Source organism: Drosophila busckii, chromosome 3R (assembly GCF_011750605.1).
Source record: "Drosophila busckii strain San Diego stock center, stock number 13000-0081.31 chromosome 3R, ASM1175060v1, whole genome shotgun sequence".
Taxonomy (NCBI): Eukaryota; Metazoa; Arthropoda; class Insecta; order Diptera; family Drosophilidae; genus Drosophila; species Drosophila busckii.
The window spans coordinates 5,926,689-5,952,498 of NC_046607.1; the positions used below are offsets into that span (position 1 = coordinate 5,926,689).

The 25,810-nt window shown below is 39.0% G+C and overlaps 11 protein-coding genes across 14 annotated transcripts; 4 read left to right on the top strand and 7 right to left on the bottom strand.

The window, feature by feature from the left end:
• Window positions 1-7,753: 7,753 nt before the first annotated feature.
• LOC108602901 lies at window positions 7,754-9,302 on the top strand. The gene is made up of 4 exons (XM_017991209.1): window positions 7,754-8,282; window positions 8,346-8,445; window positions 8,507-8,726; window positions 8,789-9,302. The coding sequence occupies exons 1-4, from the start codon at window positions 7,807-7,809 to the stop codon at window positions 9,049-9,051; spliced, it is 1,059 nt and encodes a 352-aa protein (XP_017846698.1). The 5' UTR covers window positions 7,754-7,806; the 3' UTR covers window positions 9,052-9,302.
• Window positions 9,128-11,245, bottom strand: LOC108602900 (isocitrate dehydrogenase [NAD] subunit beta, mitochondrial). The gene is made up of 6 exons (XM_017991208.1): window positions 11,087-11,245; window positions 10,869-10,916; window positions 10,717-10,812; window positions 10,544-10,660; window positions 9,900-10,481; window positions 9,128-9,837 (listed from the first exon to the last, which is right to left on the bottom strand). Exons 1-6 carry the CDS (start codon window positions 11,126-11,128, stop codon window positions 9,607-9,609), a joined length of 1,116 nt encoding a protein of 371 aa, XP_017846697.1. The 5' UTR covers window positions 11,129-11,245; the 3' UTR covers window positions 9,128-9,606.
• Window positions 11,246-11,409: 164 nt separating this feature from the next.
• On the top strand, window positions 11,410-12,884 carry LOC108602902 (fumarylacetoacetate hydrolase domain-containing protein 2A). 2 transcript variants are annotated; one of them, XM_017991211.1, is made up of 4 exons: window positions 11,411-11,624; window positions 11,679-12,075; window positions 12,145-12,473; window positions 12,532-12,884. In XM_017991211.1, exons 1-4 carry the CDS (start codon window positions 11,545-11,547, stop codon window positions 12,692-12,694), a joined length of 969 nt encoding a protein of 322 aa, XP_017846700.1. In that variant the 5' UTR covers window positions 11,411-11,544; the 3' UTR covers window positions 12,695-12,884. The 2 variants fall into 2 exon arrangements, with proteins under 2 accessions (XP_017846699.1, XP_017846700.1); XM_017991210.1 differs by having other exon boundaries at window positions 11,410-12,075.
• LOC108602892 (MICOS complex subunit Mic60) lies at window positions 12,692-16,014 on the bottom strand. 2 transcript variants are annotated; one of them, XM_017991200.1, is made up of 9 exons: window positions 15,754-16,014; window positions 15,322-15,527; window positions 14,786-15,262; window positions 14,587-14,735; window positions 13,831-14,526; window positions 13,727-13,747; window positions 13,464-13,622; window positions 13,119-13,407; window positions 12,692-13,053 (listed from the first exon to the last, which is right to left on the bottom strand). In XM_017991200.1, exons 1-9 carry the CDS (start codon window positions 15,970-15,972, stop codon window positions 12,876-12,878), a joined length of 2,394 nt encoding a protein of 797 aa, XP_017846689.1. In that variant the 5' UTR covers window positions 15,973-16,014; the 3' UTR covers window positions 12,692-12,875. The 2 variants fall into 2 exon arrangements, with proteins under 2 accessions (XP_017846689.1, XP_017846690.1); XM_017991201.1 differs by lacking the exon at window positions 13,727-13,747 and having other exon boundaries at window positions 15,754-16,011.
• Window positions 16,015-16,297: 283 nt separating this feature from the next.
• On the top strand, window positions 16,298-17,065 carry LOC108602906 (39S ribosomal protein L35, mitochondrial). Its single transcript, XM_017991214.1, has 2 exons — window positions 16,298-16,482; window positions 16,546-17,065. Exons 1-2 carry the CDS (start codon window positions 16,458-16,460, stop codon window positions 17,046-17,048), a joined length of 528 nt encoding a protein of 175 aa, XP_017846703.1. The 5' UTR covers window positions 16,298-16,457; the 3' UTR covers window positions 17,049-17,065.
• LOC108602904 (fumarylacetoacetate hydrolase domain-containing protein 2) lies at window positions 17,042-18,180 on the bottom strand. The gene is made up of 3 exons (XM_017991212.1): window positions 17,729-18,180; window positions 17,338-17,669; window positions 17,042-17,282 (listed from the first exon to the last, which is right to left on the bottom strand). The coding sequence occupies exons 1-3, from the start codon at window positions 18,119-18,121 to the stop codon at window positions 17,126-17,128; spliced, it is 882 nt and encodes a 293-aa protein (XP_017846701.1). The 5' UTR covers window positions 18,122-18,180; the 3' UTR covers window positions 17,042-17,125.
• A 147-nt stretch (window positions 18,181-18,327) lies between these two features.
• LOC108602905 (cytochrome c-type heme lyase) lies at window positions 18,328-19,534 on the bottom strand. Its single transcript, XM_017991213.1, has 3 exons — window positions 19,421-19,534; window positions 18,711-19,318; window positions 18,328-18,656 (listed from the first exon to the last, which is right to left on the bottom strand). The coding sequence occupies exons 2-3, from the start codon at window positions 19,301-19,303 to the stop codon at window positions 18,410-18,412; spliced, it is 840 nt and encodes a 279-aa protein (XP_017846702.1). The 5' UTR covers window positions 19,304-19,318; window positions 19,421-19,534; the 3' UTR covers window positions 18,328-18,409.
• Window positions 19,535-19,581: 47 nt separating this feature from the next.
• LOC108602899 (NADH dehydrogenase [ubiquinone] 1 alpha subcomplex subunit 10, mitochondrial) lies at window positions 19,582-21,212 on the top strand. 2 transcript variants are annotated; one of them, XM_017991206.1, is made up of 3 exons: window positions 19,582-19,673; window positions 19,867-20,986; window positions 21,046-21,212. In XM_017991206.1, the coding sequence occupies exons 2-3, from the start codon at window positions 19,868-19,870 to the stop codon at window positions 21,139-21,141; spliced, it is 1,215 nt and encodes a 404-aa protein (XP_017846695.1). In that variant the 5' UTR covers window positions 19,582-19,673; window position 19,867; the 3' UTR covers window positions 21,142-21,212. The 2 variants fall into 2 exon arrangements, with proteins under 2 accessions (XP_017846695.1, XP_017846696.1); XM_017991207.1 differs by lacking the exon at window positions 19,582-19,673 and having other exon boundaries at window positions 19,860-20,986.
• An 87-nt stretch (window positions 21,213-21,299) lies between these two features.
• On the bottom strand, window positions 21,300-23,625 carry LOC108602898 (transmembrane protein 181). Its single transcript, XM_017991205.1, has 7 exons — window positions 22,882-23,625; window positions 22,569-22,825; window positions 22,434-22,514; window positions 22,277-22,376; window positions 21,939-22,216; window positions 21,778-21,880; window positions 21,300-21,716 (listed from the first exon to the last, which is right to left on the bottom strand). The coding sequence occupies exons 1-7, from the start codon at window positions 23,324-23,326 to the stop codon at window positions 21,343-21,345; spliced, it is 1,638 nt and encodes a 545-aa protein (XP_017846694.1). The 5' UTR covers window positions 23,327-23,625; the 3' UTR covers window positions 21,300-21,342.
• A 97-nt stretch (window positions 23,626-23,722) lies between these two features.
• On the bottom strand, window positions 23,723-25,688 carry LOC108602894 (pre-mRNA-processing factor 17). The gene is made up of 3 exons (XM_017991204.1): window positions 24,919-25,688; window positions 24,381-24,859; window positions 23,723-24,323 (listed from the first exon to the last, which is right to left on the bottom strand). The coding sequence occupies exons 1-3, from the start codon at window positions 25,598-25,600 to the stop codon at window positions 23,790-23,792; spliced, it is 1,695 nt and encodes a 564-aa protein (XP_017846693.1). The 5' UTR covers window positions 25,601-25,688; the 3' UTR covers window positions 23,723-23,789.
• LOC108602907 lies at window positions 25,584-25,755 on the bottom strand. Its single transcript, XM_017991216.1, has one exon. The coding sequence runs from the start codon at window positions 25,709-25,711 to the stop codon at window positions 25,607-25,609; it is 105 nt and encodes a 34-aa protein (XP_017846705.1). The 5' UTR covers window positions 25,712-25,755; the 3' UTR covers window positions 25,584-25,606.
• Window positions 25,756-25,810: the final 55 nt, after the last annotated feature.

Below are 25,810 nucleotides of genomic sequence, written 5' to 3' on the forward strand. Positions count from 1 at the left end.
TAAAAACAAAACAAGAAAAATCCAGAAAAAAAAACAACTTTAAACTTTATAATTTGCCTTTTATACTGAAAAAAAAAAAACAATTGCAATTTCTTATAATTTCTGCAAAGCCAAATACATAAAATGCAATAAACATCAAACAAATGCAATGAGTAAAGTAATTCTGCAGCGTCTGCCATATCCAGTCTATATACATTCCAAACTGATTATTTGCAACTTGTGATTTTATTTTTCAAAAATATAAGCGCAGACGCCTAAGAACTGCTAACTGACAAGCCCAAACAACAACAACAACAACAACAACAATGACAACAATAGCTACAATTAACAATAAAAACAACATCTGCAATATCCGATCAATAATAACAACAACAACAACATACATAAATAGCCAGCCAGCAATAATAACAATAACAACAACAACACAACACAACAACAAAATTGAAATAGAACCACGCAAAATTCAAATATTTATACAATTTTTGTTTCTTCCTCTGTTCGATAAATAACAATGATTTTTAATTTAGCAACAAAAAAAAACCCTAAAAACCTTATAGAGAAAATCATACAAAAAACGGAAATCAATAAACAAAGCTGCCTTCACATATACAAATTAAATAAATTAAATAAGACAAAAGTGAAACGTTAGAAAGAGAAGCACACAAAATATAAAACAAAATAAGCTGAATACTACGCAAAATTCAAAGCCTAAATACAAAATACACTTTAACCACCAACACCAAAATCTGAACCCATCAAACTACACACTAAACATCAATTTGTTTTTAAATTAAACAATTCCAAATTGTACACTTATGAAAAATTAATTGTAATATGCGTATACATAAATACAAAATTAAATGTTTCGGTGTTTGCATTATAAAAATTTAATCACTTAGAATTATAAAAACAAATCAAATTTACCAAATTTACGATTGGCAAAGTCAAAATTATATATCAAGACAACTATATGTCGTTAGTATGTGTAAAAAAAACAATTTCTTGATATACATATAAAAAAACAAAACAAAAAACTCTTTATATATACTATATATATATATATATATTTATGTATGTGTGTGTCTTCATCACTACGCGTATACCTCAAAACAAACACATGATCATTTTCGAGCAACAACTACAACTATATTTAAATGTACTTTATACACTCTATACACAATTTACAACAATCTATCAAAGAACACTTGACATATTTACAACCGTCTTGCCCCTCCCTTTCCCACACACCACCACACACTTAACTCGTACACCCTTTTTGGCCAATTTCGAGTCCCTACTACACTTTTGAACAACATTACCAAAAATTCTAGATGGGTTACCCTAACAAAAAATATTAAAAAAAATATGCGTAAATGAATAAATATATTAAATGTACCTAAAACATATTTTGTGTGCTAGCTTGTAAGTGTCAGAAAACATATTTAAAATTTATATATAACAAAAACAAATATAAAAACAAAAAAAGTAAATTGTTTAGTAAATTGTGAAATTATGAAATTAAGAAAAGAAAACCATTTTGAATGTAACAAAATCATTTAAGCGCATTTAAAGCAAAGTTTATAAAATACAAAATAATTATAATTATTATTTAAAACATACATATGGCATTGGCTAAACTTTGAAAAAATACATTCGATGTGCGTAAATGTTGTGGTTTAGTATAAAATATCTATATGAATATCAAAATTCAAATTCAAAGCAAGATTTTGTCATAAGCGAAAATTCGTATAATTTAGTAAATTATTTGCATCACGTAAAAAAAAGAAAAAAGCGTAAAAAACACAGTTTAGCAAAACAAACAAAAAACATGAAAAAGAAAATGTATTTATTGCTAATTTAAATATATTTGAAGTATACATAAAATATTTATTATATATACACATATATATATATTATACATATATATATTAGACACACTATCTGTGATTAATAATCCAAAATTTTGAATGAAACTTTTTTCTGAATAATGTTGGTTAGGCATACATTCAAAGAAATCAATCTAAAACCGCATTAAAATGAATATATATATAACAAGCAACAAGAAAATGGAGCAAGCTATAAACAAATTGTATAACGATCGGATAAAGTATATACATAATATAAAACTAATAACTTAACGCATGCACGAGCTAGTTACAATAACAAATACTAACATATGTATGTGTTTAACAAACAAATGCGGGCAGTCTTACCTACAAACAAAACAAAACAGAAACCAACATTAATGGCGACAGCAGTATATGATGGATGCCTGATTCTAACGCGGCACAGAGCATATATACTGAATCGTTGTATATATGTATATTTTGGAAACATTTTTACTCAAAAAAAGAGCGACTAGAACAACAGTCGGCAAATTCATTTAAATAAATAATTTTGTCAAGCAAACTAAAATATAAATTAATGGAAAATAATCAAAAATTGTATTAGCAAAAAAAAACATAATGAAAATTAAAGTGCAATTATACGGTTTAAAATAAGAAGCAAATGCTTAACAAAAAACAAATATATTTGAAATCTTTAGCCAATATTTCGAATTATATATTCAGCTTAATTTCAAGAAAAATCAAACTACAAGATTAAACAACAAGCCAGCCTAGACAACAACAACAAACAAACAGTAACAGAAACTTAACAACTTAAGGGCAAACAATACAGCAGACAGCAGACAGATGTCGGCCTAGCAATAGGTTTAAATTAAATGAAAATGTAATAAATAATATTGATTGAGAGTATCGAGAATTGAGAATCGAGTGTAATGTGTAACAGCTTGAGAATGTTGAATTGTATAGAATTTTTGCATGCACATCTGGCGAACAACAACAACAACAATTACAATTTGGGCCATGCCCACTTGGATTTTGTTTCTTTTGTTTTGTGGACAGATGAGCGTGCAAAAACGCTCAGGTACGTGTTTTATTTTTCGGAGAGAAAAAAGATTGATTACCCATACATTACTTATGCTTTGTTTACTACAAATTCATAGTTAATAATTGTATAAAAAAAAAACACTTAAAAAAGTTATAAAAAAAAAGATTATTAATATTATAATAATTATATAATTGTTTAACGACTTGTTTATTTAAAGTTGCTCAGTTTTGTTCAACAAGAATCAAAATTTGCTGAATACTTATGATATATATGGTATATATGCATATTACACACACACACACACACACACATCCATATTTACTTAGTGCATATTATTATTATTATTACAACTAATTATTATAGTTGAATCAAAATCTATAAAAACGCATACACGTGTAATTTAATTAATGCCTAAGTTCTTTTTTATATAAATTATTTGTATACTTAATAAGTATGTATGTGTATATTATGATTAGCAGACCTGTTAGCCTGGATTTGTGTTTATCTTAACTTCTATTTGAATTTTTGTTGTAAATATTAGTGCAGCACTTAAGCCTAAGTCTACCATTATGATTATTTTTTATTACCTATGCGAATAAGATTTTTAGTTTAGGAACGGGCAACACATTTGACTTATAGTGCAATTGTTTCAAACAAAAAAAATACAAACATATACAAACACACAGGCATATATATTTACATATATATGTGTATATAAATATATAACAACTGAATATATAATTTAGCAGATTTCTTTGCAATGCCAAGAGCAACATATATGTTAACAACAATCATTATTTTTTAATCAAGCAACAAAACCTTTAATTGAAAATCAAAAATCATTATAAGTGCACATAACTTTTATAGACATATAAACTACTCGTTAAACTAAAACAATATTATTAAACAAAAACCAATCAAAGACATTTTTTTCTTTTAGTTTGCAGTCAAAAGCTACCAAAACATCACAAAGCGAAACATTTAACGAAATTGTTTTGTTTCATTATTGTTACTTCTAACTATTTAGCATAAACAGTTTTAAAAATCGAGAAACCCCCCAAAAAAAAAACAAAAAAATATATTAAGTTGTGCCAACAAAAAGAAAAAAATTACAAAATGAATACTTTATGTTTAACTTGAGCGTATCAACAACAAATAAGAGAAAGCAAAGAGCGTAAGAACACGTAAGAAACAATAGCCCAAACCAACAACAACAACAATAGCCCGAAATAATTGAACTAAAAATTGACTAAAACAGATTAACTATGAAAGCCGAACGTACTTGAACTTTTCAAGTAACATACGTTAAAAACAAAAGCCTGACGTCGATTGTACATTTCTTTTTTCTACTAGCAATTGCAAAAAAAAACAAAGCAGTTCTTATTAAACAATAGTAATACTCTAACAAGCAAAACTAAAATAGCCACAGTAATAGCATTAGCAATAGCCACAACAATTACTTAACCTTAAAGCCACACACTCATACACAGACACACACACACACATATACAGTTAAAACAGAACAGTTTTCAATTCATAGCAATAACCAATTACAATAGCCATTCAATATAATTAAAGATTCATAGCCAAGCATACAATTGACAGCTAACGAAAAAAGAAAGCGCCACAAGATCGATAGTATATATTGCGCATACGCGGCGTGTGCCGCGTAAATTCAACACAACAACAATTTTTATTTCAATTATTAACTATTAACCAAACAATCCACATAATAACAAACAAACAAACAAAACAATAGCCCTAGCAACAAAATATTAAGCATATTAATCAGTGAAAAAACCAAAATACAATTACCATAAATTTAACTATAAAAAGAAAACAAATAGCAATAGTACTAAGTTATTGGCATACGCATAAAGCAACAAAATAACTTTTAATATGCAAACAGTTCTTTTAACTTATTGGCATTACACACACACACACACACACACATACATACATACTCACAGTTTCTCGTTTTTAAACAAACAAAATGAATAATTTTACTTAAAACAACAAAGACAACGCGCCCAAGTGCGTTCAAAACTGATGCAAGTACAATACAGAATACAAGAAAAAAATAGAAAGCATAACATTTGTTTGTTTTGTTTTTTTTTTTGCGCTCCTAACAAACATATTTCAACTGTTTATTTTATATTTTTGGTGAGAACAAAGCATAATCCATAGAACTATTTAAAAGTAAATTATGATTAGCAATAGCCCATAAGCACAGTTAGCATACGCATTAAGCAAAAACGCATTCAAAAGTTATGTTTTAACTAAATGCAAGAATTCCATAGACTCAAAGAATTTTATATTAATGAAGAGAATAGTTTTGTGCAAACGTTTTGTGTATGTATTGTATATTAATTTTTAATGAAATGCAATTTTATATATGTATGTATATCTTCTATATAAACTTGAAATGAAATTCAATTCAAATTTGTTCAGTGAGTTTAGCGTGCATAATTGTTATTAATTATACATTAAGTTTAAGCTTATAATTTTCGTTATTTTGATCATTTACTTATTATGTTTTAAAATGCAAAAACAAAAAATTATACATACAAATATATATACATAAATTATATATTTACGCTAAACAAAGTTTATGAATAAAAACAAATATTTTAGTTAAACAATTGAACTTATCGTTTTCTTTAATTTTCATTTTCACTTACACCATGCAGAGGCTTTTATTTTAACAAAACAATTATATGCAAAACGAGAAAACTTTATAGTACTTATAATGAGATATGCTAAAAATTAAACAATTGCTAAATGTAATATGATTAAATACAGAATACGTAGTAAACTCTATGACTAGTACAGTTATTATAAACTTAACAATAGCCCAAAGTAAATACTTAACGCATTGTGGGCTGCCTCCAATGCTGTTAATATTTGCTCCATTTTCACATTTGACAACAACAACAACAACAACAACAGTAAAGCAAGCTACATTATTTGGCAACAAAACAGTTTGATAAAAATTTCTCAGCAATTTAAATGATTTATTTTGACTTCAGTTCGAGCTTTAGGCCACTTGCAACTTTGGATATATAGAATATCTATGTACTAGCAATGTTCTAGACCTGGTTTATAATGGGGGCAAAGGCAAAACTATCACGTACGAGTTTTATAAAACGTTAAATCTAAACTCAACAGCTTCAGGGACCAAAACAAAACATAAAAGGAAAACAAAATTTTATGGACTAACAAAAATACTGGTAAACATTTGAAAGATGTTGTATGTACATCAAAATTGTAACAAAAATTTGAAGCATATCAAAATCACACTGATATGCAGCTCTAAAATTTCGAAGCTAAAAATTTAAACGTATGCGAATGAAATTTATATACACTGCAAGAAATATATGAAAACAAAACGTTTGGTATGAAAAGAAAAAAATATGCAACTAATATTTAACTGCGTGTCGCTTATTGAATAAATTATTCTTGTGTATATGTGCATAAGTATAAGAGAATTTGTATACGATATGCAAGCAAAAGGTAAAACATATAATAAATAATTAAGTATAGCAAATGGCAAAGACTTTTGGCTAACAGAAATTGCTAAACTAAGCAAAGTATTTAGTTTAACTGAAATTTATAATTTTGATGTAATATTTGGTGTATATATAAAAAATATATAAAATATGACAAAGAAAGGGGAAGAAGAAGAAGCAGAAGAGATTGCTAGTAGGTGGGTTCTCTACAACACACGTAAACAAAAAAAAATTAAACTACACAAATTTAATGAATTAAATTAGCAAAATTTTTTGTCAACTTAGTAAATGCTAAATTCAAATTTACCGTACTTATATTTGTATATGTATGCTAAATAATACTGTATACGCAAAACAAGGCATGATTAATTTTTCTGTTCCAACTATATAATATGCAATGCCAACAATGAACAACAGGAACAACTATATGTGCTGAATTCCAACTTAACTGCAAATTATAAAATCCAAAATCCACAAAAACAAAAAAAATGTTTAAGTTGCGAACGAGTTTCAAATTGATGTAAAAACAAAAAGCATAAGCTAAAGCAAAATTAAGAAAACAAAATTACAAAAGAAGTAAACATTTAGATTTGTGTATATGTGAAGAAAAAACAAAACCAACTAAAGAACGTATGTACTTACTTACAACAGAGACAAAAATACAACTATTAACTTGTAATGATGTGAACTTGGAGCTCTCAGTATTTTTGCGAATACTGTCAATAAATATTTAATAAAATAAAAAAAAAAGAAAAAGGTTTTTTTCTCTTTAAAATGTTGCATTCTTTTGAGGCGCACTGTTTAAGCAGAAGCATGTTAGCCAACACAACAACCTATTGTTTATTATATACACATCGAAAAAGAATTGCATATCCCAAAGGGCAGCTTAACAAGCGGAATCCTTTAGAGTTAATTGGCGATAACTTGTGAGTGCCACACATTGCGAATAACTGTGCATATGCTTCAAAAAAATATGCGGTCATCTCAGAATCCATCAACTTGGAATTCATCATTGGCCGCTCGCCAAGTGGCCAAAATCATGCTCTGCAACATCAAATTGCTTTTGATGTTCTTTTGTTGTTAATGAACAGGCCAAAGCTTTATTTGGTGATGTAACAAAAGATGTTGTTGTTTTTGTAGTACAGTTTGAACAATTGAGGAATTGAGAACAAGAGTCGCTACCTAGCATACCATACTCACCTTCGCTATAACATTAAACTGATAAACATGATTTTGTTTAGACTCAGTAGGCTTATTGCTGTATATATTATTTACAGTTATATTTCCTTTCATTGTTTTTAAAAAATTCAAGCCTTTCAGATGGTGTCAAGTTTTAAATAAATAAAAAACTTAAAAAAAATATATATATATTAAAATTAATTAAGTGATATTGCATAAATTCAAAATGACCATCAAACGTTTAAAGTGTGACTTGAGTCCCCAGGTAACCACTTGCCTCAAACTTGATGACTATGTGCGGCCCGACTGCTGCCAGATACGAAAGCCCATACCCTACGATGCAGAATGCTTCCTGAGTGATATCGGGAAGGAGCTGAATCAGCTCTACGATCGCCACAATCGCATGTTTGTCAAGCGTAAGCGAATAATGGAACTGTCCATACCCAGAGTGCGCCAGTGTCGATTTGTGCCCAAGTGCTCTTGTCCGTTTACAAAAAATATCGAAATAGTGCCAGCGCAGTTTCCCGTCTACACGCGTACCGAGCAATTGGCCTTGCCCACAGTAAGACGACTGACTTACCGTAGACAGGATGCCATTAGCAAGGGCGATAAGATCGGTGAAAGCATATTGAACCGTTGGCTTCGCTATAGCATTTTGTCATTGTACAGTCGGCTGGGCAATGTGCAGCCAATGAAAAAGCCGTAAGTTACCGATCTCAGCCTAAACTAGTATATTATTCACAAATGTCGTTCATATCTTTACAGCATTAAGAAGAAGAAGCAAACCAGAAAGCAAAAGATACGACATGCTGAATACATATCCAAACTGGCGGTGCCAAAGGTGCCACTCAAGCCACCAAAGCCCGTAAGTTAACTCAAAGCCTGCATTGTTTACACTTTTAAATATTTATATTCTCACGCTGCAGGAACGCAAAGCGGGTCAGATTAATGAGCGCCGCATTAAGAAGCTGTCGCGTCCCAAAACTTATGTGGAGGATATTAAGCCTGACTGGGAGTTTACAAAGGGCATGCGCAAGTATAAGGCGTCGGATCGTATCAAGATTATATCAACACCAGTTGATCGTCCCAATGTGCACGTCAATGAGAATCCAGGGAAAATATCGCCCAATGCGCTTAAATATAAACGTAATTTAATTCTTATTAATTTAGTATTGGACAACTTACAATATCTAACTTCCTTTTCACAGCGAGCGAGCGCATCAAGGAGATGTCGGAGCCTTTGGCTTCGCATGATGCGAATGCGGGTCTTGTCGATATCAAGGACGATCCTTTTGCCATTTCACCCAATGCGCTCAAATACAAGATCACGTCGCGCATGAAGGAGTTGGCCGAGCCAAAGGAGTTCGAAAATACACACATACGCGAAAATCCTTTTGCCATCTCGCCAGCAGCGCTAAAGGCCAAGGCCTCGCCACGTTTGATCGAACTGGCCAAGCCGAAGGGCTCGTAGCATATTGTCTAATTATTTGGTTCTTTGTCGTTTGGCTTACTGTAAAATATATTGTACCTTTAACAAATGTATTTAATTTATTTGAATTTTGTTTATTTGTCGCCATTACAGTGAACACTTGTGATACCATTGAATTCGTTATCAAATTAACATAAACTATGAGTTGTTGATTGCAAAGTATGATCGCATTGTAAGTTTCTTTTTTTTTTCTTTGTGTGGCACAAAATAATAATACGCATTAAAAATACAAATAATAAATGTTATGACCAATTTGTTAAGCTAATCTTGGCTTGTTTTGTTACAGTTACAGGGCGAGGCAATTGATCTAAACTTAAATATTCGCCAAAAATAATACTCGAAGAATGCGGGGATGGTGGGGGACAAACTTAATGAATGAAAGACGGGCAACTAAAAATATCGAAACTTTTTTACGATTCAATTTTTCTTTTTTAACAACACAACTGTCTATTGTCTATAGTTCTTTTCTTTTTGGATTGAGCCTTCGGGGCCAACAATTGTTGTGCCGTTCCTTGCTTGTCGTTTGCTCTGCGTAATCTAGTGCAAATTGGTAATGACAGCGCGTGTAAAGTCCTGCGTTGTAGATTGGCCACCCAAATCCTTGGTGCGCACTCTGCCGTCATTTAGCACCTTGTTAATTGCATTATGAATTGTCTCGCTGTAGGTGGGCAAGTTAATGTGACGCAGCAATTTGGTGCCGCACAGCAACATAGCCGTGGGATTGGCAATGTTCTTGCCCACACCCTCAGCAAAGGTGTGACGTGCGCCCTGTCCGGATACATCAAGTTAGACTAACGAAGCTTATAATAATAACAAATTATTTTGCTTACCGGCTCAAACACAACCGTTTCGGCAGAGTATGAAGCACCAGCAACGACGCCAGCGCCGCCAACCAAGCCAGAGGCCAAGTTATCAACAATGGCACCATAGAGATTTGGTGTGACCATGACATCGAACTGATTGGGATTCGATACCATTTGCATGGTAGTGTTGTCCACAATCATCTTCTCGAATTGTATGCGTGGATATAGCTTTGAGACTTCTTCACAACACTTCAGAAACAGACCATCGCCCAGCTTCATAATGTTGGCCTTGTGCACAGCGGTGACCTTCTTGCGTTGATTCTTGGTGGCATAGTCGAACGCAAACTTGGCAATGCGCATAGACTTTTTGGCAGTGATAATCTTCAGGCACTCCACAATGCCGGGCACCGATTCGTGCTCCAGAGCAGAGTACTCGCCCTCGGTTTGTTCACGAATAACCACACAATCGATATTCGAGTGACGTGTGACTACACCAGGCAAGCTGCGAACGTGCACCACATTGGCGTACAAATCCAGATCCGTACGCAGCTTCATGTTGAGAGTTTGCAAATCACCCACATTGCTGTAATCGGGTGTTGCTAAAATGCCCTGCAAAGTCATATAAGATATGAGCGCGTGCACAGCAGTTTAAACAATTTCATTGTACTTACTTTAATGCAGACTTTGTTCTTCTGTATGGAAGCCACAACGTCCTCAAGCTTGGCGCTCAACACAGGATTGATTTCCGACAAGAAGTAAGGCTCAAAATCCACTGGCACATTGGCTGCCTACAGTTGCAAATTATTATTAAAACAGCCACTGTCGTATAACTGCTTCGACTTACCTTGAACACCTCCTGCAAGGAGTAGACCAGCTCAGGACCCACACCATCGCCGGGTATTAGCGTGCAAGTAGTTCTATTGGCGGTCTGGCTACCATCCTGCAAATGCTTCGTTTAGTACATTCTATATGGAACACACACACATTTTTACTTACCTTATTGCACACTGCAGTAGTGCAGTGTAGACTGCGGACACCGGCTGCCTATAAGGTGGGAAGATGCATAATTAGTACTTTCTTGCGAGGATTATAACCTCAAAAAAATATTGGCCATTTCTACGGGCCGTGCAAAGCGGCCGAAACGGCAATAGGCAGTCAGTCGACAAATGTTTATGTAAGCACCAGAGGCTGCGCGCTAGCGAAACTTCGTTTACCTGCAAAAACGTGCGTCCGAGTCTCTTGGCCAGCATTGACATGTTGCTTGTAAGTTAGACAATTACGTTGATAAGATAAATTCGTTTCTTTAAACGACTTAACTATAAAACTTATAATTTGGATGTGCAAAATCTTAATCAAACGCCAACAGCAACAAAACAGCTGTCAGAAACATTCTGTTGTCTAATCTGTTAACCCTTGCCTTACACTACATTTTCTGTTAAGCATTGAGCTATCGACATTTTACAAGCTATCGTTAGACATGGCGCGCTTTTTAAATCAAATCAAATTGTAAGTCTTATTTTGTTCTGTGCGCCTGGAGTTTAAATTCTAAATTCGATTTTAGTTTTATATAGCAAATAGATGTAAAGTTCTGGATTCAGAGTTTAAGTATTCACGTTTTTTTGGTTCATTTCGGTCCTAAGACAAAATTAAGAAAATATATTAAATTAAAACAATGAAAGCTGCAGCGTCTTTACTACGTAACATTGGATTCCCGGGGTTAACCACAAAAGCGGCACAGCTAGAGCGACTTGGGTGGGCAAAACTGCAGACCCAGCCACTAGAAGCTATAATTTCTTCGTGTTACAGCGATTATTATTTGCCAAAATGCCGATTTATGCAGTACATACGTTCCGGAGATACCACAAAGCAACTCGCAATGGTGTCCGAGAATGGCGCTAAGATGATCGAGCTGTCAAGCATCACCTGTGCCGCCCCAGATATGGTCAAATTTATTGAACAGAGATATTGTATGGACAGTCTGCTAGAAAATACACAATATATGGAAGTGAAAGATGTACAACAAAGTATTCGCTTGCTGCCACCCGTTGAATCACCAGGCAAGATCATTGGTGTTGGCTCCAATTACTATGACAGCTACAAAGAACGCCATGAAAGTATACCTGGTGAACCAGAGTTTTTTGTCAAGTTTGGCACATCAATTACTGGTGCGTTGGACAACATACGGGCCCACCCTATAGCTAAGGCAAGAGCATAATGCGATCAATTTGACGTAGATTCTGTAATTTCTATAACTATTGTCTATTACTTTCAGCGCATCGACTATGGTTGCGAGTTAGCGGTCGTTATTGGCAAGAAATGTCGACATGTGCCGCAAAACACAGCAATGAACTATGTATTTGGCTATATGATAGCCCAGGATATTACCGCGCGTGACTGGAAGGTGCTGCTGGGTGGGCAAACAATGTTGGGAAAGTCACTCGACACCTTTTGTCCATTGGGTCCCATTATTGTGCATAAGTGTCATGTGCCAGATCCCAACAACTTGTGGATAAAGACTTGTGTGAATGGCGAGGAACGTCAATACGGCAATACCAGAAATATGATTTTTAAAATCGACTATCTTATACACCGCCTATCTCAGTAAGTTAGTCGATAATCTAGAACACTTCACATATTTCATGATTTATGACAATTTCAGATTCATGACACTTTGTCCTGGTGATATAATACTCACCGGTACGCCGGCTGGTGTAGGTGCTTATCGTAAACCATCAACCTTTCTGAAGCCTGGCGATATAATTGAAAGTGAAATACAACATTTAGGCAAAATGGAAAATAAAGTTGTTAATCCGTTTGCGTAAATTTTAAGTGCACTCTTTTCACTATGCCTTCATTATTTTCCCATTTCATTTGTTTATAATTTTATATAATTGCAGCTAAAACAATTTTACAATCTGTGTTTTAAGTATTTGCGGTCATTTCAATCGATGAAATAAAAACATATAGCAAATAAAAATGGGTCACGTGAATTGGAAACATAATCTACAAATACAATAGACCACTGGCCGCGGCATGTGCCATCAACGTATTGGCCGCCTGTTGTGTCTCCAGCATGAGACGCGTCTCCTTCATCCAATCGCTGGCCACTTCACGTGGAGCACCTTGCAGCAGATTCGCATACTTGAGCGCTTGCAGAAAATCACCGCGATCTACATAGTATCTGGAAAAGCAAGCATTAAAATTATTTAAAATTCGAACATAAAGTTCGTTGCGAAAATAGCGCACCTGGTTCGATTTAATATGTCATAGGTATCCAATTTGCTATAATCGAAGGGCTTGTTGTCGATCTCATCCCTGGAAATGGGATTGTCTGGTCGCATTATAAACAGGGATTGCAGATAGGATAGGAAATAAATAGGCAGACTGCCACCATCCGCTGGCACCATGGCTAAGCGACGCGCAATGCGCTCAACATTAACGAAACGTTCACGCAAAGCATCTTCAGGAAACACTCCACGTTCGTGTGCCTCTTTTGGCATATTTTGCAAGACGGTGGTCACCAGCTCATCACCCTCTGTAGATATAATAAATTAGCAGGCAATTCTAAATAAAAGCTGATGATTGACTTACGAGCCACTTTAGCTATGGCGCTGATCTCATTCTTGAGTGGTCGCAGCTTTTCCTTGTAGTGTACACCAGGCGTGGCAGTGCGCACTGAAGCCCAAAGCGCTTGGCAGGCAGCCCACAAAGCTTGCGCTTGATTGGCTGAGCGTTCGGTCTCAGCGCGTTCTAAAACAACCAATAAATCAATAGATTAGTAGAGATACAAATATAAGCAAAGATTATATTATCTATAATCCTTAATAAGGCAAAGTGAAAAGCTTGGGGAATACCTTGAAACTCATCCTCAATTTCTAAGCAAGCAGCGTAATTAGATTTTTAAGAAAGGTCAACACATTTGAAAGACTAGCCTAAGTAGCAGCTAAAGTTTACTTACCCGCCAGAGCAGCATCCATGCCACGCAGCTTGCCCAGCATAGAAGCCAGCTGCAGTTTGTAATTGGCCTTTTCGGCAGCCAACTTGTCGTCCAGCTCACGCTTAAAACTACGCGTTAAATCGGTTTCACGCTGCGCCACAATATCCTTGATGTGATCGATGTGTGCCTCGGCTTGCTTCTTCAACTGCAAGCGCAACTGCTTGTCAGTATCGGCATGTATTTGGAATATCTTCTTTTGATTTTCCACAGCCAGCTTGCGCTTCTCCGCCTCCAGATGGTAATCCAGTTGTGCGCGCAGCGCTTCAGAGTTGTTGTCGCCACGTGTCGAGTCAATTGCCCGCTTCAAACGCAGCTCGCCATCTGTTTGCAGGCGCTGCAGCTCCTTTTGATAGGCCAACACATGTGTATAGGCATGCAAGATGAATAGATCCAAGTCCTCCTTGGAGAGATTTAGTTTCTTTTCGGTTAGATTGACACCCGGAAAGATAGACTCGATTTCATCAATGAAATAATTGCGTGCCTGCTCGACACTGCGCCAATATTTATCGGACACGCTGGCTGCATCCTTTTGCCGATAAAGCTCATCCTTTGCCTTGGTAATGTGATCAGCAAGCTTGTTAATCTTGTTGCGCACCAGCTCCACCTTCTCTTGATTTTGCGCCGTGGCTGCTACACTCAAAGCAATTTCACATTTTTCTATAAAAATTACTCATTGTTAATTGATGGCATGTCACAAAGCAAATGTTGAGAGATTACCAATTTTTTCCTGAGCTTCACGTGCTGCACGCTCCGCCGTTTTGACAGCCGTATCCCGTGCGCTGGCACGATTTCTTAAAGTTGTCCAGAGGGTGTTTTCACCTTGCTCAACAGCTCTATCCACCACGCGACGCACATCATCATTAAAGCTGCAACAATTAAGATTAGAAATGCAGTATTGTAAATTATATCTACGCACCCCTTGAGTACATTGATGGCAGCATTATATTCTTTAATGGCCAGCTGTGCAGACAATTCAATGGCCTTCTCAAGCTCTGTAACGTTGTTGGGCAGTGGCTGCGCCTTGGGTGGCTCAGGTTTCGGTTTTGACGCAGTTGGTTCTGGCTTGGGTGGAGCGGCAGCTTTAGGCTCACTCTTGTTGGACACAGGCACCGGTGCTTGAGGCTTGGGGGCTTCCTTTGGCTTTGCCTTAGGCTCGCTTACGTTGGATGTGGGCTCGGGCACGCTCTTGCCACCAAAGAGACCAGTTACTTTAGAGGTAGCCGAGTTCACAGTGTCCGACACACTGTTCAATGAGGATTTTACTTTGTCGTATTGTTCGTTTACACTTTGCCTGACACTCATGAATGGCGGCTCTTCCTGCAGTGCCACTTTGATGACTGCATCCGCACCGGGCACATTTTTCTCAACCATTTTGCGGAACTCAGCATCATATCTGCAAAAGGCTCACGTTTAAATCAAAGCACTAACCGAATAGGCTCACTCATAACTCACTTGGCATAGGTAATGACGCCGCCGACTGCAGCCAGTGGTGTCAATAGGAACATCACTTTGCCAAAGCCAGCTTCGCGTGCATTCCTTGGTGGTGGTGGCAGGCTGCTGTGTTGCCTCTGTTGGTGCTGTCCATTGCTGCTGTTTCTGCTGCTTTGGCTGTTGCTGCTGCTGTTGAATTGCCTGCTGCTTGCTGGATGCAACGCACGCTGGAAGGAAGTAAATGATTAACCAACAATCATTGCAGTATCTAGGCTGCACAAAACAGCTGGAATTTTGCATATTTCACGCTTATTAATTGCATTTGCTAGATGACATAACAAGCGCTCGTCTATATTTTTGCAATACGCTTTGTTTGTAGGTAAGAGCGGGTGTGAGTGCGGGTGACACGACGTCAGCGGCACATTGATTTTCACATTCTCACTAGGTTATTACCTGCATCGCGCACTTGCACTGCTCTTTTGCCGCTAGCCTATACATGATGCCACAGAATTTTGTTAATTTTGTTTGCTGTTGCCTGCTGCAGACGCTCCGAACCGGCGGCTGTAATAATTTTCGTGCCCAATTTCTCTCCAACAAATACTGGCCAGCTCGTTGGCCCCAAGTACGTTTACAGGTGAATGGTAATCGCTTGTCGAAAGCTGCTTCTTCCATTCGGGAATGTTTGGTGTGTTGGGCAGTATAACATCAAAATAAACTTGTTACTTAAATTTGAGTGTATACTAGCAACGAGCACTTAATAAAAACAAAAACTGATTATATTTGCAAATTTGTAAATAAATTTTTGAAAATATGCGCAATGTGCTTGCATAATCTGTAAGGTATGCATAAAAAGTAGTGACGTCACAAACATAACATTGGCTGAATATCAGTTGGGTTATTATATTATTGCTTTTGAGCTCAATATTTAAATTTATGTTTTCATGCTGAATTTTAGTAGTGCTTCACAATTTTTACTTAGTTCTTATTGTATACAATTGTAGTGCATATAGATAAATGTCAAGCGTGTGATGTCACAAAATCCAAGACCATGTGATTGTTAGCCTTAAGTGTGAATAGCAAATGAAAACAGCTGTTGATGTTACGCGACAATCCATTTGAAGATTGTGGGAATTAATTTAAATAAATAATAAGTGAAAATGCTGCGTACACTAGTTACGGGTGGTAAGATTCTGCTCTACATAAATGAATACAATATTTATTAATTCATTTTTATTTGTTTATTAGCGCTACGCGTATGCCGTGTGCCCCCGGCTTTGGCACTGCAGCAAACACAACGTGCCTGCTTTAGCCATTGGTCAACTGCATGTACTGGCGCTCCAGTCCAAAATAAAGCAAATTTACTACCAGTTGCCAGATTCACACCAACTACGCAGCTATTACAGCCTCCAGTACAAACAGTATTGCCTACGCGCAGTGTAACCAAATTCTCGCTCATCAAAGGTAAACGCAAGTCTGTCAAGGCAGTGCTGAAGCGCTTCAAGCGTCTAGACTGGGGCGCTTGGATTCGTACACATACGGGTCGCCACAAGAAGATGTTTAAGAAGTCTCCTCCCTTGCGTCGCCGCCTGCGTCAACATGTGTTTACCAATGCCACGCAAAGTTGGCTGCTGGACAAAATGGTTACGAGCTTTTGGCGACGCCCCAAACACTACATTGATGATCCATATACACCGTACCACAAGCGCGATGAATACTTTGCAACTAAATCGAAAACTTTCAAAGTTTAACTTTTATTAGCTTGATTAAATGCAATTTATGGTTTAATAAACATAATACATGTAACATATGTATCTGTTGTATACATTTAAGGAGCGATAACAGTGTTGGTCATTGTGCCCAGGCCGGGAATTTCAGTTTGGATGACATCGCCAGCTCGCAAGTACTCAGGTGGACTACGGTACATGCCCACACCTTTTGGTGTGCCCGTCAAGATAATATCGCCAGGCAGCAAAGTAATGGATCTAAAAAGAGAAGAAGTTAGGTTTTAATCTATGGCTTAATTGCAATGAGACTTACTGTGACAGTCTATTAATGACATAGTCAATCTTATGTATCATATCGCCAGAGTTTCCGTTTTGCTTCTCCACGCCATTGATCCAGGTTTTCAGGGGCAAGTTGTAAACATCCTGCACCAGACTCTTATGCACTACTGCAGGGCCCAGGGGACAGAAGGTATCCATGGATTTTCCCAGCAGAAACTGGCCACCATTGCGCTCCTTCTGCCAGTCACGCGCTGAAATGTCCTGGGCAACGGTATAGCCAAAGACATAATCGAATGCCTTCTCCTTGGGCACACAACGTGCCACTTTGCCAATGACAACCACCAGCTCTGCTTCCCAGTCCATTTTCTATTAGAAAATAGTTAATCTATCGCGTATCTTAATTATCTCGGTCAGATAACACATACATTGGTTATTGCGTGAGCAATGACATTATCTTTTGGGCCCACCAGCGTGTTGTTGAACTTGCTGAAAAACATTGGCTCCTTCGGCGGCTCCTTGTGCTGCTCATCACAGTGGCATTGGTAGTTCAGGCCAATGCAAATGATCTTACCCGGATCGGTGAGCGGCGGCAGCAGCGTGACGTCATCGCAAATATCAAGCTTTGGCTGCTTTTGTGCCTTCTGCGCAAGCTCCTCAAGGTTGGGATTCTGCGCAATCAATGTTTTCAAATCATTGGGCACACCTTCCACGCCGGAAAGTTCCACCAACGACTTTTGATCCTCAGCCAACAGACCCAGGCGCTTGCAGAGGTCACCCTTACGCAAATATTGCACGAAACGCATTCTAGCAGCCAACATTTGTTACTGTTTAGCAGTGACTAAGCGTTAACTTGCGAAACTCTCTTATTATGTAAAAGCCTGAGAATTGTTGTTTGTTGACAAAATCTGTGTAGCGTTGCCAGACTTGACGCATGGTTCTTATCAGTGTAGGCGCTTTAGCTATTTTTCCACCAGCCTTAGCGGATTGAATGTGGGATTTGTTACAAAGACAAATAATGCAGTAATTGATAAGCACCAGTGTTTATTTGCTAACAGTGCATTGAATAACTTAGGCCAATTTTGTACATCATTCTCAAATTAAACGTTTCATTCACTTCCGGCTGACACTTTGCCACTGCCGAATTTCTCCGACAATTCAAATTTCCAGCGCATGTAAGCCACGCGCATGCGATCCCAAGCATTGTCCACAGAGTCCATGGCCGGGCGCACGTCAAGCAAAGCAAAGCGGTAATCCTTGTCCACAAGACCACCATCATAGTAGTCAATGACATAGCGTACGTCCTTGCCACATCGGTCGACAATCCAGTCGTGACGGTCAAAAGGAAGTTCATAGCTGTAAGAAATAATATTTAACAAAGATTTTCGTTAAATGGATTGGCCTACTTACCCCAACCAGCTGCGGAAGCGTGCACGTGGACTGAAGTCTTTGGCCTTGCCACCAAAGCTCTTTAGACGTGGATTGCCACATTCCTTGGCGTGTAGCGCCTCCCACTTAAGCACTTCCTGCCATGCTTGTTCGTTATTGGCATTGTGTATGCGTATGATATCGCCCATATCCTTCTGTGAAACGTCCTCGGTCTTCCAGCGCCAGCCCTTGCGCAACATGGCATTCCAGAACATTTGCTGGCTAGGATACTGCCAAAACTGGACGGTTCCGTCCTCCGTTACCTTTGGTATGCTCGAAGTTTGACGATCTGTGGGCAATGGGAAGGGCTGGTCGGCCGCAGGCTGTTGATTGGCTGGAGGCATCATGTTTAGTGGATTTACGTCAGTGTTGTCATGCTGCACAGGACACTCGGATGCTGCCTGCATTTTTGGATGTGGTGGCACTGCCGAGGCAGATTTGTTATCGCCCTGCTTCTGATGCATGGGGCATTCTGGCGGAGGAGAACCGCCAGCGGCGGACATATATTTAGCATGGTCGCTTGGCATGCTTTTGCTAGCTTCCATTTGCACACTGGCCAGTGCTTGATTGCCCATTGTAAGTGATTTATACTGCAAAAGGATAGCATGCGTTAAAAACTGTGTCACGAGTAAAAGAGTTGCGTAACCTTCGATTTGCCAATAACGTTTGGCCAAAATGAGCTCCGCCTTTACCTGTTTCTAATATTCAGGTGCGCTGCGTAATTATTAATGCATCGACAAATTTATTTTAGCCAATTTTAACTGATGTTTTTAATAAACATCGTAGTAGCAGCCTAAAAGTTGTAAAACGCGGCGAGTAAAAACCCAGAGCTGGTTCCGATAGGTTGAACGTATCGGTGTGATAGCAAAATCGATGCAGCGGTGTTTCGATGTTTCCTCACATCCCTAATTAAATTAAAACAGATATTAGATTTTTGCATTAAAAGTAAGTAAATATTAGGTGAATTTGCCATATAATGTATTTTTACAAGCCTTGTTATGGTCACATCATTTGTGAATAAAAAAATTATGCTTATATAGCGCTTTAAAAACAAGTTTGCAAAGCAGATTCTATTAAAAGTTGTGTTGCTACTGTGATGTAACAATTTTGTTTTGATTTTAATATTTTCTGGTTTCAGAATGACTGCCGTGTTGCGTGTTGGCCTAGTGGGGCTAGTTGGCCGCGGCGCCACTGCATCCCCTACACTGTTGCAGGCGCTGCCGGCTGCCTTCATGCAGAAATGCAACATCTCGGGTAGGACAATGCGTGGCGGTCCGCGTGTGCCAAAAGCTGCACCCTATCCATACAAGACGAAGAACTACACTGTTTTCAATTCATTCTTCGACAAGACCTCAAAACGCTTCGATGAAAACTCGAAAGTCATTTGCGTCGAGGGTCCCATTGCTGCGGGCAAATCAAAGTTTGGCAAAGAGCTAGCCGAGGAGCTGGACATGCAATATTTTCCAGCCGTAGATATGGATCTGATTTATATCAACTCTTATGGTTATGACATGCGCAAACTGGATCCTGAGCTACCGCCCAGCTGCCGCAGTTTTGATGTGCGCGATTTCTGCAAGAATCCCAACCACGATCATGCAGCACTTTTCCAGATACAAATGTATATGCTGCGCTACTCGCAATACATTGATGCGCTGCAGCACATACTGTCCACTGGCCAAGGTGTTGTGCTACAGCGCAGCCCCTACTCAGACTTTGTCTTCATGGAGGCAATGTTCCGTCAGGGCTATATCTCCAAGGGCGCACGCTCTGTCTACAATGAGCTGCGCCAAAACACCATTTTCGAGCTGCTGAAGCCGCATTTGGTCATCTACCTGGATATGCCCGTGAATGCAGTACAGCAGAAGATCAAGGAACGTAACTTGGAGCATGAAACGAACTCAAAGGTGTTTAGCGAGGCCTATTTACGCGACTTGGATATGCTGTACAAGCAGCATTACCTGAAGGATATCGCCACGCACGCCGAGTTGCTGATCTACGACTGGACCGCTGGCGGCGAAACCGAAGTCGTTGTGGAGGATATCGAACGTATTGACTTTGCCCAGCACGAGGTTGATGCACATAATAAGAAAATGGCCGATTGGCGTTTCATGCTCGAGACCCAGTGGTGTGAGGCACGCATCAAGTACTGCAAAGAAAAGTCCGACCTGATGAACTACTTCAATGTGCCGCGCTTCGACGTGCCCGAGCTGTTGCGCAATGCCGATGACAGCAAAGTCTGGCGCGATGTCTGGTATAATGTGAGTATATAGAATACAATTCTATTTGCAACTTCTAATATAATATATTTCATTCCCAGGCGCCTGGCATGAAGTACCGCCCTGGCTACAATGCGGATGTGGGTGACACCGGTTTGTTGACCAAGAATAAAGTCGGCATCAATGAGGCCATCTAGAGTGCTGTTATTGCAATCCAACTAGCGACTTGTGTTAATTATTGTAATAAACCATCTAATGTAATAATTAATTAATTCAATTTATTTCAATTATGACTTGTAAACGACTTGCACACAATGCTTGGCTCAAAGTTCAGTTATACTCCCGTAAAATATTTATATTTTGTACAAATGGAACAGTAACGTTTAAAATATGGCTGGTTAATCGCTATCGTAGTCGTTCTTGCCGCCAGCTCCGGCCATAGAGTTAAGGGGCCGACGTGACTCCTCATCGGAGCCATAGACAACATCCTCGTCGGAGTCATCAATCATGGAAATGGCTGGATTATCTTTGGTTACAGCTAGCTCCGCTTGCGCAAAGCGACCATCTGGAGAATACACATACGCCATGGTGTACAGATAGAAATTCAACAGACCATAGAAACACATAAATTGCGCCGAACTGCGGTACGTTGTATTCAGATTGGCCACAAAGTTATCCTCCAGTATGCCAAAGCCAAAGCGACTAGTGGTCACTGTTATGGATATGGACAGCACAAAAAGCATCAGTAGCGTTAGAAACTTTAACCGCACATCTGCAAAAAGATTGAATAAGAGCCTAGAGTCAAATCGAAATAGGTTTGGCTTCAAGGTTACCAAAGTAGGGCATTGAGCGCAGCTCTGTGTAGGCGCGGAGTAACAGCAAACCCAAGTAGATCACATACATGCAGCAGGCAATGTAGAAAAAGGTTTTAAGACCCTGTTAAGAACGAACAGATTGTTGATATAAGCTTGCACATCAATTGGATGACACTTACGTTATAATTTTTGGTATCAACAAAGTGACTGTAGGTAGGATCACGCAGCTCATTGCACTTCTCCCAAGTAGCCAAGACAATGGCGCACAGCCATATGGGCAGCACCACCATAATCTTGATCAGATAGAAGCTAACAAAGCGACGTTCATTCTGACGCAAGCCATGATAAATGCAGAGCCAGAACATGAGCAGCGCCGACAGAAATGTGGCCTGCAGCACTGCATCCAACATGCCAGGCAGCCATGAGTTCATAAGGAAAATAAGCGGAAAAAATGGATCTACAGCAAGAGTAAGAAATACATTAACTAAGGCAATATATATACAAAAATTATACGAACTGTTGTAGAGCAGCAGCAGTGGCAGCAGCACGGAAAGCCATTTCTGCTCAATGGACCAGTCGTAGACAGGATATTTGCGTAGGGTATGTGCATACCAGCACTAATCAGAAATATATTAGTTAAATGAATTTGTTTATGTTGTCTCAAGCATACTTACAATAACAATAAAGGTGAAGAGCAAAAAGATAAAACGGAACCAAATTTCTATTTGCGTAAACTCAGGGCTGTAGGTTTTAAACTGGAATTTAAAGTTGATTAAATTTTGTTGCTATGCTTAAAGCTCTTCACTCACGTAGAAGGTAATGCCGCGTATATTGTACTTTTGATGAAACGATTCCAGACCCGCAAAGCGCACCGTTATAATATAATGCGCATAGTCCAGAAAACCCAAATGCATCACAGTGAATTCCTCGCAATCATTGCGCTCACAGACCAAGTGGCGCGTGCGATTGTGAGCTGTGCCGGCTCCAAGAATGCTCAATGGCTTGTGCTGCTCGCTGATGCCGTCGATGGTGACGCTAATTTGAAAACTCTTGTCGTAGCGCTCATCTGTAAGCAATACACATTAGGAAAATGTAAATACTAAATGTAATTGGCCAGCTTACCATCGTTATTAGCAGTAACCAGTTTGGCTATGAGCCACAGCTGCTGGGAGTAGGTGGTCATCAGTGGCGACTTCATCGCAAATGGTCCTGTGGCCAGCACCGTTTTGCTTTGCGCCAGACTAGTGTTTGCCAATATCTGCTTAGACGTAAGTGCATCTGTGTTGGTTATGGGCGGACCGGTCAAGCCAATAATGATGCCCAATCCAAAGCAGGTGAAGAATCCTAGGAACACCATGACAAACTCACGCTTGTGCATGGAATACATGCGCATGTGTACGGATCTTTCGCAGCGATCGTGAAAAAAGGCGGGCGATATATATTTATTAAATTCGCTAAACAAATCACTGAACTGCGACAAGGAGTTCTTGAGGCGCAGCAGCAGCCCACCAGTGGGCAGGTGATAGGCATAGCCCAAGCCGGAGGGATCAATGGGTGTTTTGGCCATGGTGCACGCCTTGGCCTTGGAAGTCTTCTTGTGTCTACTTTGCTTAACTGTTTATCCAAAAGCGATGTTTACATATTCAAACTGCAGCCGTTACAGTATTGCTTGCGCTACAATTGTGCAATTTTACATTAATTATTGTTTATTGCTAGTTTTAAAATAAATTAATGCGTAGCACGAGTTTTTGTGCTGTTTTCTTGGCTGCTGTTGTGAAAATTATTGATTTTAGCACTCGCATATGTTCGGCATGCGTCTGGGGTTGTAGTCTAGCAATATTGTACAGTTTGGCAATCACTGCGCATGCGCGCTCTTATCAGTGGCGCTTAAAATGTAAACAAAGGAAAACATTTTAATGATTGCTACCACATTTACTGCAATGATAGTTGTATTTTAATTTAGACACTTAATATTCTTGTTTATTTGATTTTTTTTTACAATTGTGCTTAGTAGTTTATGCAAACGTTGTCTAATCCCAATATTTAATCTGACCATCCCAGCCAGCTGTGACTAACTTACTGGCTTCATGCGGATGCCATAAAGCGCTTATGCACACGCCCTCATGCGCCTGCCATTTCTTGTACATCTTTGTAGTCTTCCAATCCCAAATGTAGCACTTGCCGTCGCCATCACCGGAGACTAGATAGCTCATGTCTGGCGAAAAGTCCAGCTGGCAGGCATAGCCCGAGACCATGTGACCAGTGAAGGTCTTCTTGCGATTCATTTTAAAGCGATTCAACGCAGAGAATATAACAATCTTGTTGTCCAGCGATTGGCAGGCCATCCATTTGCCATTGGGCGCCAAGGTAACGGCTGGCATGGAATGCATAGTGGGATCAGCAATATACTTCATATCGACTGGTATATCCCACTCCCAAATGCGCATGGATTTGTCGTCCGAAGTGGTTACAAAGCGGCGGTTGTCATCCACAAAGGTAATGGTGCTCACCGAACCCAAATGACGATCATATTCCTGCACAATATCTCCGCTCCGCGTGTCCCACTGTAAATGCAAACAATTGTTAAATAAAAACAAATCTGTATAGTGTCATCAACTTACGCAGATAATCTTCTTGTCCGATGTGCCTGCTACAAACAAATGCTGTTTGCTATTGTCCGGATGAAACTTGACACAGAACGGCATTTTGCGTGTGGTAAACCTAGACACCACATCGCCTGTTTCCGCATCCCACAACTTTATATAGCGATCATAGGAGGCAGATAGAAAATGTGAGCCTTTGTTGTTCCAGGCGGTGTCCTTGATAGCCTGTCGATGACCGGCAAATGTGCGTATGCAACGTCGGTCGCCATACACCTCCCAGAGCTTGACCTTACAATCCATTGAGCCCGAGAGCAGCAGATGTGCTGTCTTAGGAAACCAGCGTATGGATGATATACCCTTGTTGTGACCAGACCAGGTGTGTATATGCGCTTTGGGCAAAAAGCATTTCGGTGGCGGCGCATTGGAACGCAAATTTACACCCAGATCATGTGGCGCATGCAAATATGAACGTCCCTGGTAATCGTAGGCGTCCTTAACTGCAAAATGTTCAAAGCTTTATAATCTGTTGCCAACAACTTGTTGCAGCAATACTTACTATGCAACGTGGACTTCTCCTCCAGCGGTTTGTCTTCGGGTATGCGTCCACGCTTGTGTCGCTTGGAGAGCAACTCGTCCAGTTCGGCGCGCTCCTGTTCATTTGGCTTGGCTACTGTTACCTCATTCTCATACTTACCCCAGGGACCCAGAAAGCCTTCAATATCCTCAGGATTATCATTCTTTTCTTGCTTACGCATTTTTTTTGGCTTTGGCGATTCAAATACTGTCTTGCCATTGTCATCATAAGCCGACTGCAAGTCTCCCACATAAGACTGCCCATCCGCTGTCTCATCTACAGTGGGGTCCAAGGCATAGCCATAGGTGTGAAATGTGCGGCGTTGATTTTCAAACTCGAATGCATTTATATGCGCCTTCTCCACATAACCAGCCAATGTATTACGCGGCGCTCGCTGTTGCATGGTCATGTCGGGATGTTCTGGTCCTTTCACTGGTGCAAACATTTCGTCATACCGTGGGTTGTAGCACACCTCCTTAAGCGTGGGATCCAGCGTTCTAGCCACTGCTGCTGCTCCAATGGGCACTACATCTGGTGCCGCACACACTGCCAACGACAAAGAGTGTTCTCTGTCGAGCGGCTGCAAATGCAAAGCCTCGGTTTCTGCTTTCTCGTTGTCCTCCTCCCCCTCTGAGGAGCTGGCGTAATTTTGCAAGCCCAGCATATTAACTTAAAGACGGCGCACTATTTCTGTATACTTATTCACAAAAAACTGTAAATATAAAACCAACATAGAATACAAAATGAAAACAACAACGTTTATGTTTAATTCCATTAATCTTCTTCGTGTTTGTGATTCGCCATCAGTGTGACCAAATAACCAATTTGCATAAAATACCAAAATAACAAAAATACCACCGGTCGCTACTTATCC

Bases quoted from the DNA above. Each gene is read 5' to 3' on its own strand.
- LOC108602900 (XM_017991208.1), bottom strand. From the start codon at position 11,128: ATGTCAATGCTGGCCAAGAGACTCGGACGCACGTTTTTGCAG. The intron at 10,813-10,868 runs GTAAGTAAAAAT...AAGCATTTGCAG, and splicing joins CTACTGCAGTGTGCAATAAG to GATGGTAGCCAGACCGCCAA. The intron at 10,661-10,716 runs GTAAGTCGAAGC...TTGCAACTGTAG, and splicing joins CCTTGCAGGAGGTGTTCAAG to GCAGCCAATGTGCCAGTGGA.
- LOC108602898 (XM_017991205.1), bottom strand. From the start codon at position 23,326: ATGGCCAAAACACCCATTGATCCCTCCGGCTTGGGCTATGCCTATCAC. The intron at 22,515-22,568 runs GTGAGTGAAGAG...TTTAAATTCCAG, and splicing joins TACGCGGCATTACCTTCTAC to TTTAAAACCTACAGCCCTGA. The intron at 22,217-22,276 runs GTTCGTATAATT...CTCTTGCTGTAG, and splicing joins ACTGCTGCTGCTCTACAACA to ATCCATTTTTTCCGCTTATT.
- LOC108602894 (XM_017991204.1), bottom strand. From the start codon at position 25,600: ATGCTGGGCTTGCAAAATTACGCCAGCTCCTCAGAGGGGGAGGAGGAC. The intron at 24,860-24,918 runs GTAAGTATTGCT...AACATTTTGCAG, and splicing joins GGAGAAGTCCACGTTGCATA to TTAAGGACGCCTACGATTAC. The intron at 24,324-24,380 runs GTAAGTTGATGA...TTGCATTTACAG, and splicing joins CGGACAAGAAGATTATCTGC to TGGGACACGCGGAGCGGAGA.
- LOC108602906 (XM_017991214.1), top strand. From the start codon at position 16,458: ATGCTGCGTACACTAGTTACGGGTG. The intron at 16,483-16,545 runs GTAAGATTCTGC...TTTGTTTATTAG, and splicing joins GCGTACACTAGTTACGGGTG to CGCTACGCGTATGCCGTGTG.
- LOC108602901 (XM_017991209.1), top strand. From the start codon at position 7,807: ATGACCATCAAACGTTTAAAGTGTGACTTGAGTCCCCAGGTAACCACT. The intron at 8,283-8,345 runs GTAAGTTACCGA...ATATCTTTACAG, and splicing joins GTGCAGCCAATGAAAAAGCC to CATTAAGAAGAAGAAGCAAA. The intron at 8,727-8,788 runs GTAATTTAATTC...TCCTTTTCACAG, and splicing joins CAATGCGCTTAAATATAAAC to CGAGCGAGCGCATCAAGGAG.
- LOC108602902 (XM_017991210.1), top strand. From the start codon at position 11,545: ATGAAAGCTGCAGCGTCTTTACTACGTAACATTGGATTCCCGGGGTTA. The intron at 12,076-12,144 runs GCAAGAGCATAA...TATTACTTTCAG, and splicing joins GGGCCCACCCTATAGCTAAG to CGCATCGACTATGGTTGCGA. The intron at 12,474-12,531 runs GTAAGTTAGTCG...TGACAATTTCAG, and splicing joins CTTATACACCGCCTATCTCA to ATTCATGACACTTTGTCCTG.
- LOC108602904 (XM_017991212.1), bottom strand. From the start codon at position 18,121: ATGTTGGCTGCTAGAATGCGTTTCGTGCAATATTTGCGTAAGGGTGAC. The intron at 17,670-17,728 runs GTATGTGTTATC...ATTTTCTAATAG, and splicing joins TTGCTCACGCAATAACCAAT to AAAATGGACTGGGAAGCAGA. The intron at 17,283-17,337 runs GTAAGTCTCATT...TTCTCTTTTTAG, and splicing joins GTCATTAATAGACTGTCACA to ATCCATTACTTTGCTGCCTG.
- LOC108602892 (XM_017991200.1), bottom strand. From the start codon at position 15,972: ATGGAAGAAGCAGCTTTCGACAAGCGATTACCATTCACCTGTAAACGT. The intron at 13,623-13,726 runs GTATTCCCCAAG...TGGTTGTTTTAG, and splicing joins AATTGAGGATGAGTTTCAAG to AACGCGCTGAGACCGAACGC. The intron at 13,054-13,118 runs GTGCGCTATTTT...TTGCTTTTCCAG, and splicing joins GACATATTAAATCGAACCAG to ATACTATGTAGATCGCGGTG.
- LOC108602899 (XM_017991206.1), top strand. From the start codon at position 19,868: ATGACTGCCGTGTTGCGTGTTGGCCTAGTGGGGCTAGTTGGCCGCGGC. The intron at 20,987-21,045 runs GTGAGTATATAG...TTTCATTCCCAG, and splicing joins GGCGCGATGTCTGGTATAAT to GCGCCTGGCATGAAGTACCG.
- LOC108602905 (XM_017991213.1), bottom strand. From the start codon at position 19,303: ATGGGCAATCAAGCACTGGCCAGTGTGCAAATGGAAGCTAGCAAAAGC. The intron at 18,657-18,710 runs GTAAGTAGGCCA...TATTTCTTACAG, and splicing joins CGCTTCCGCAGCTGGTTGGG to CTATGAACTTCCTTTTGACC.
- LOC108602907 (XM_017991216.1), bottom strand. From the start codon at position 25,711: ATGGAATTAAACATAAACGTTGTTGTTTTCATTTTGTATTCTATGTTG.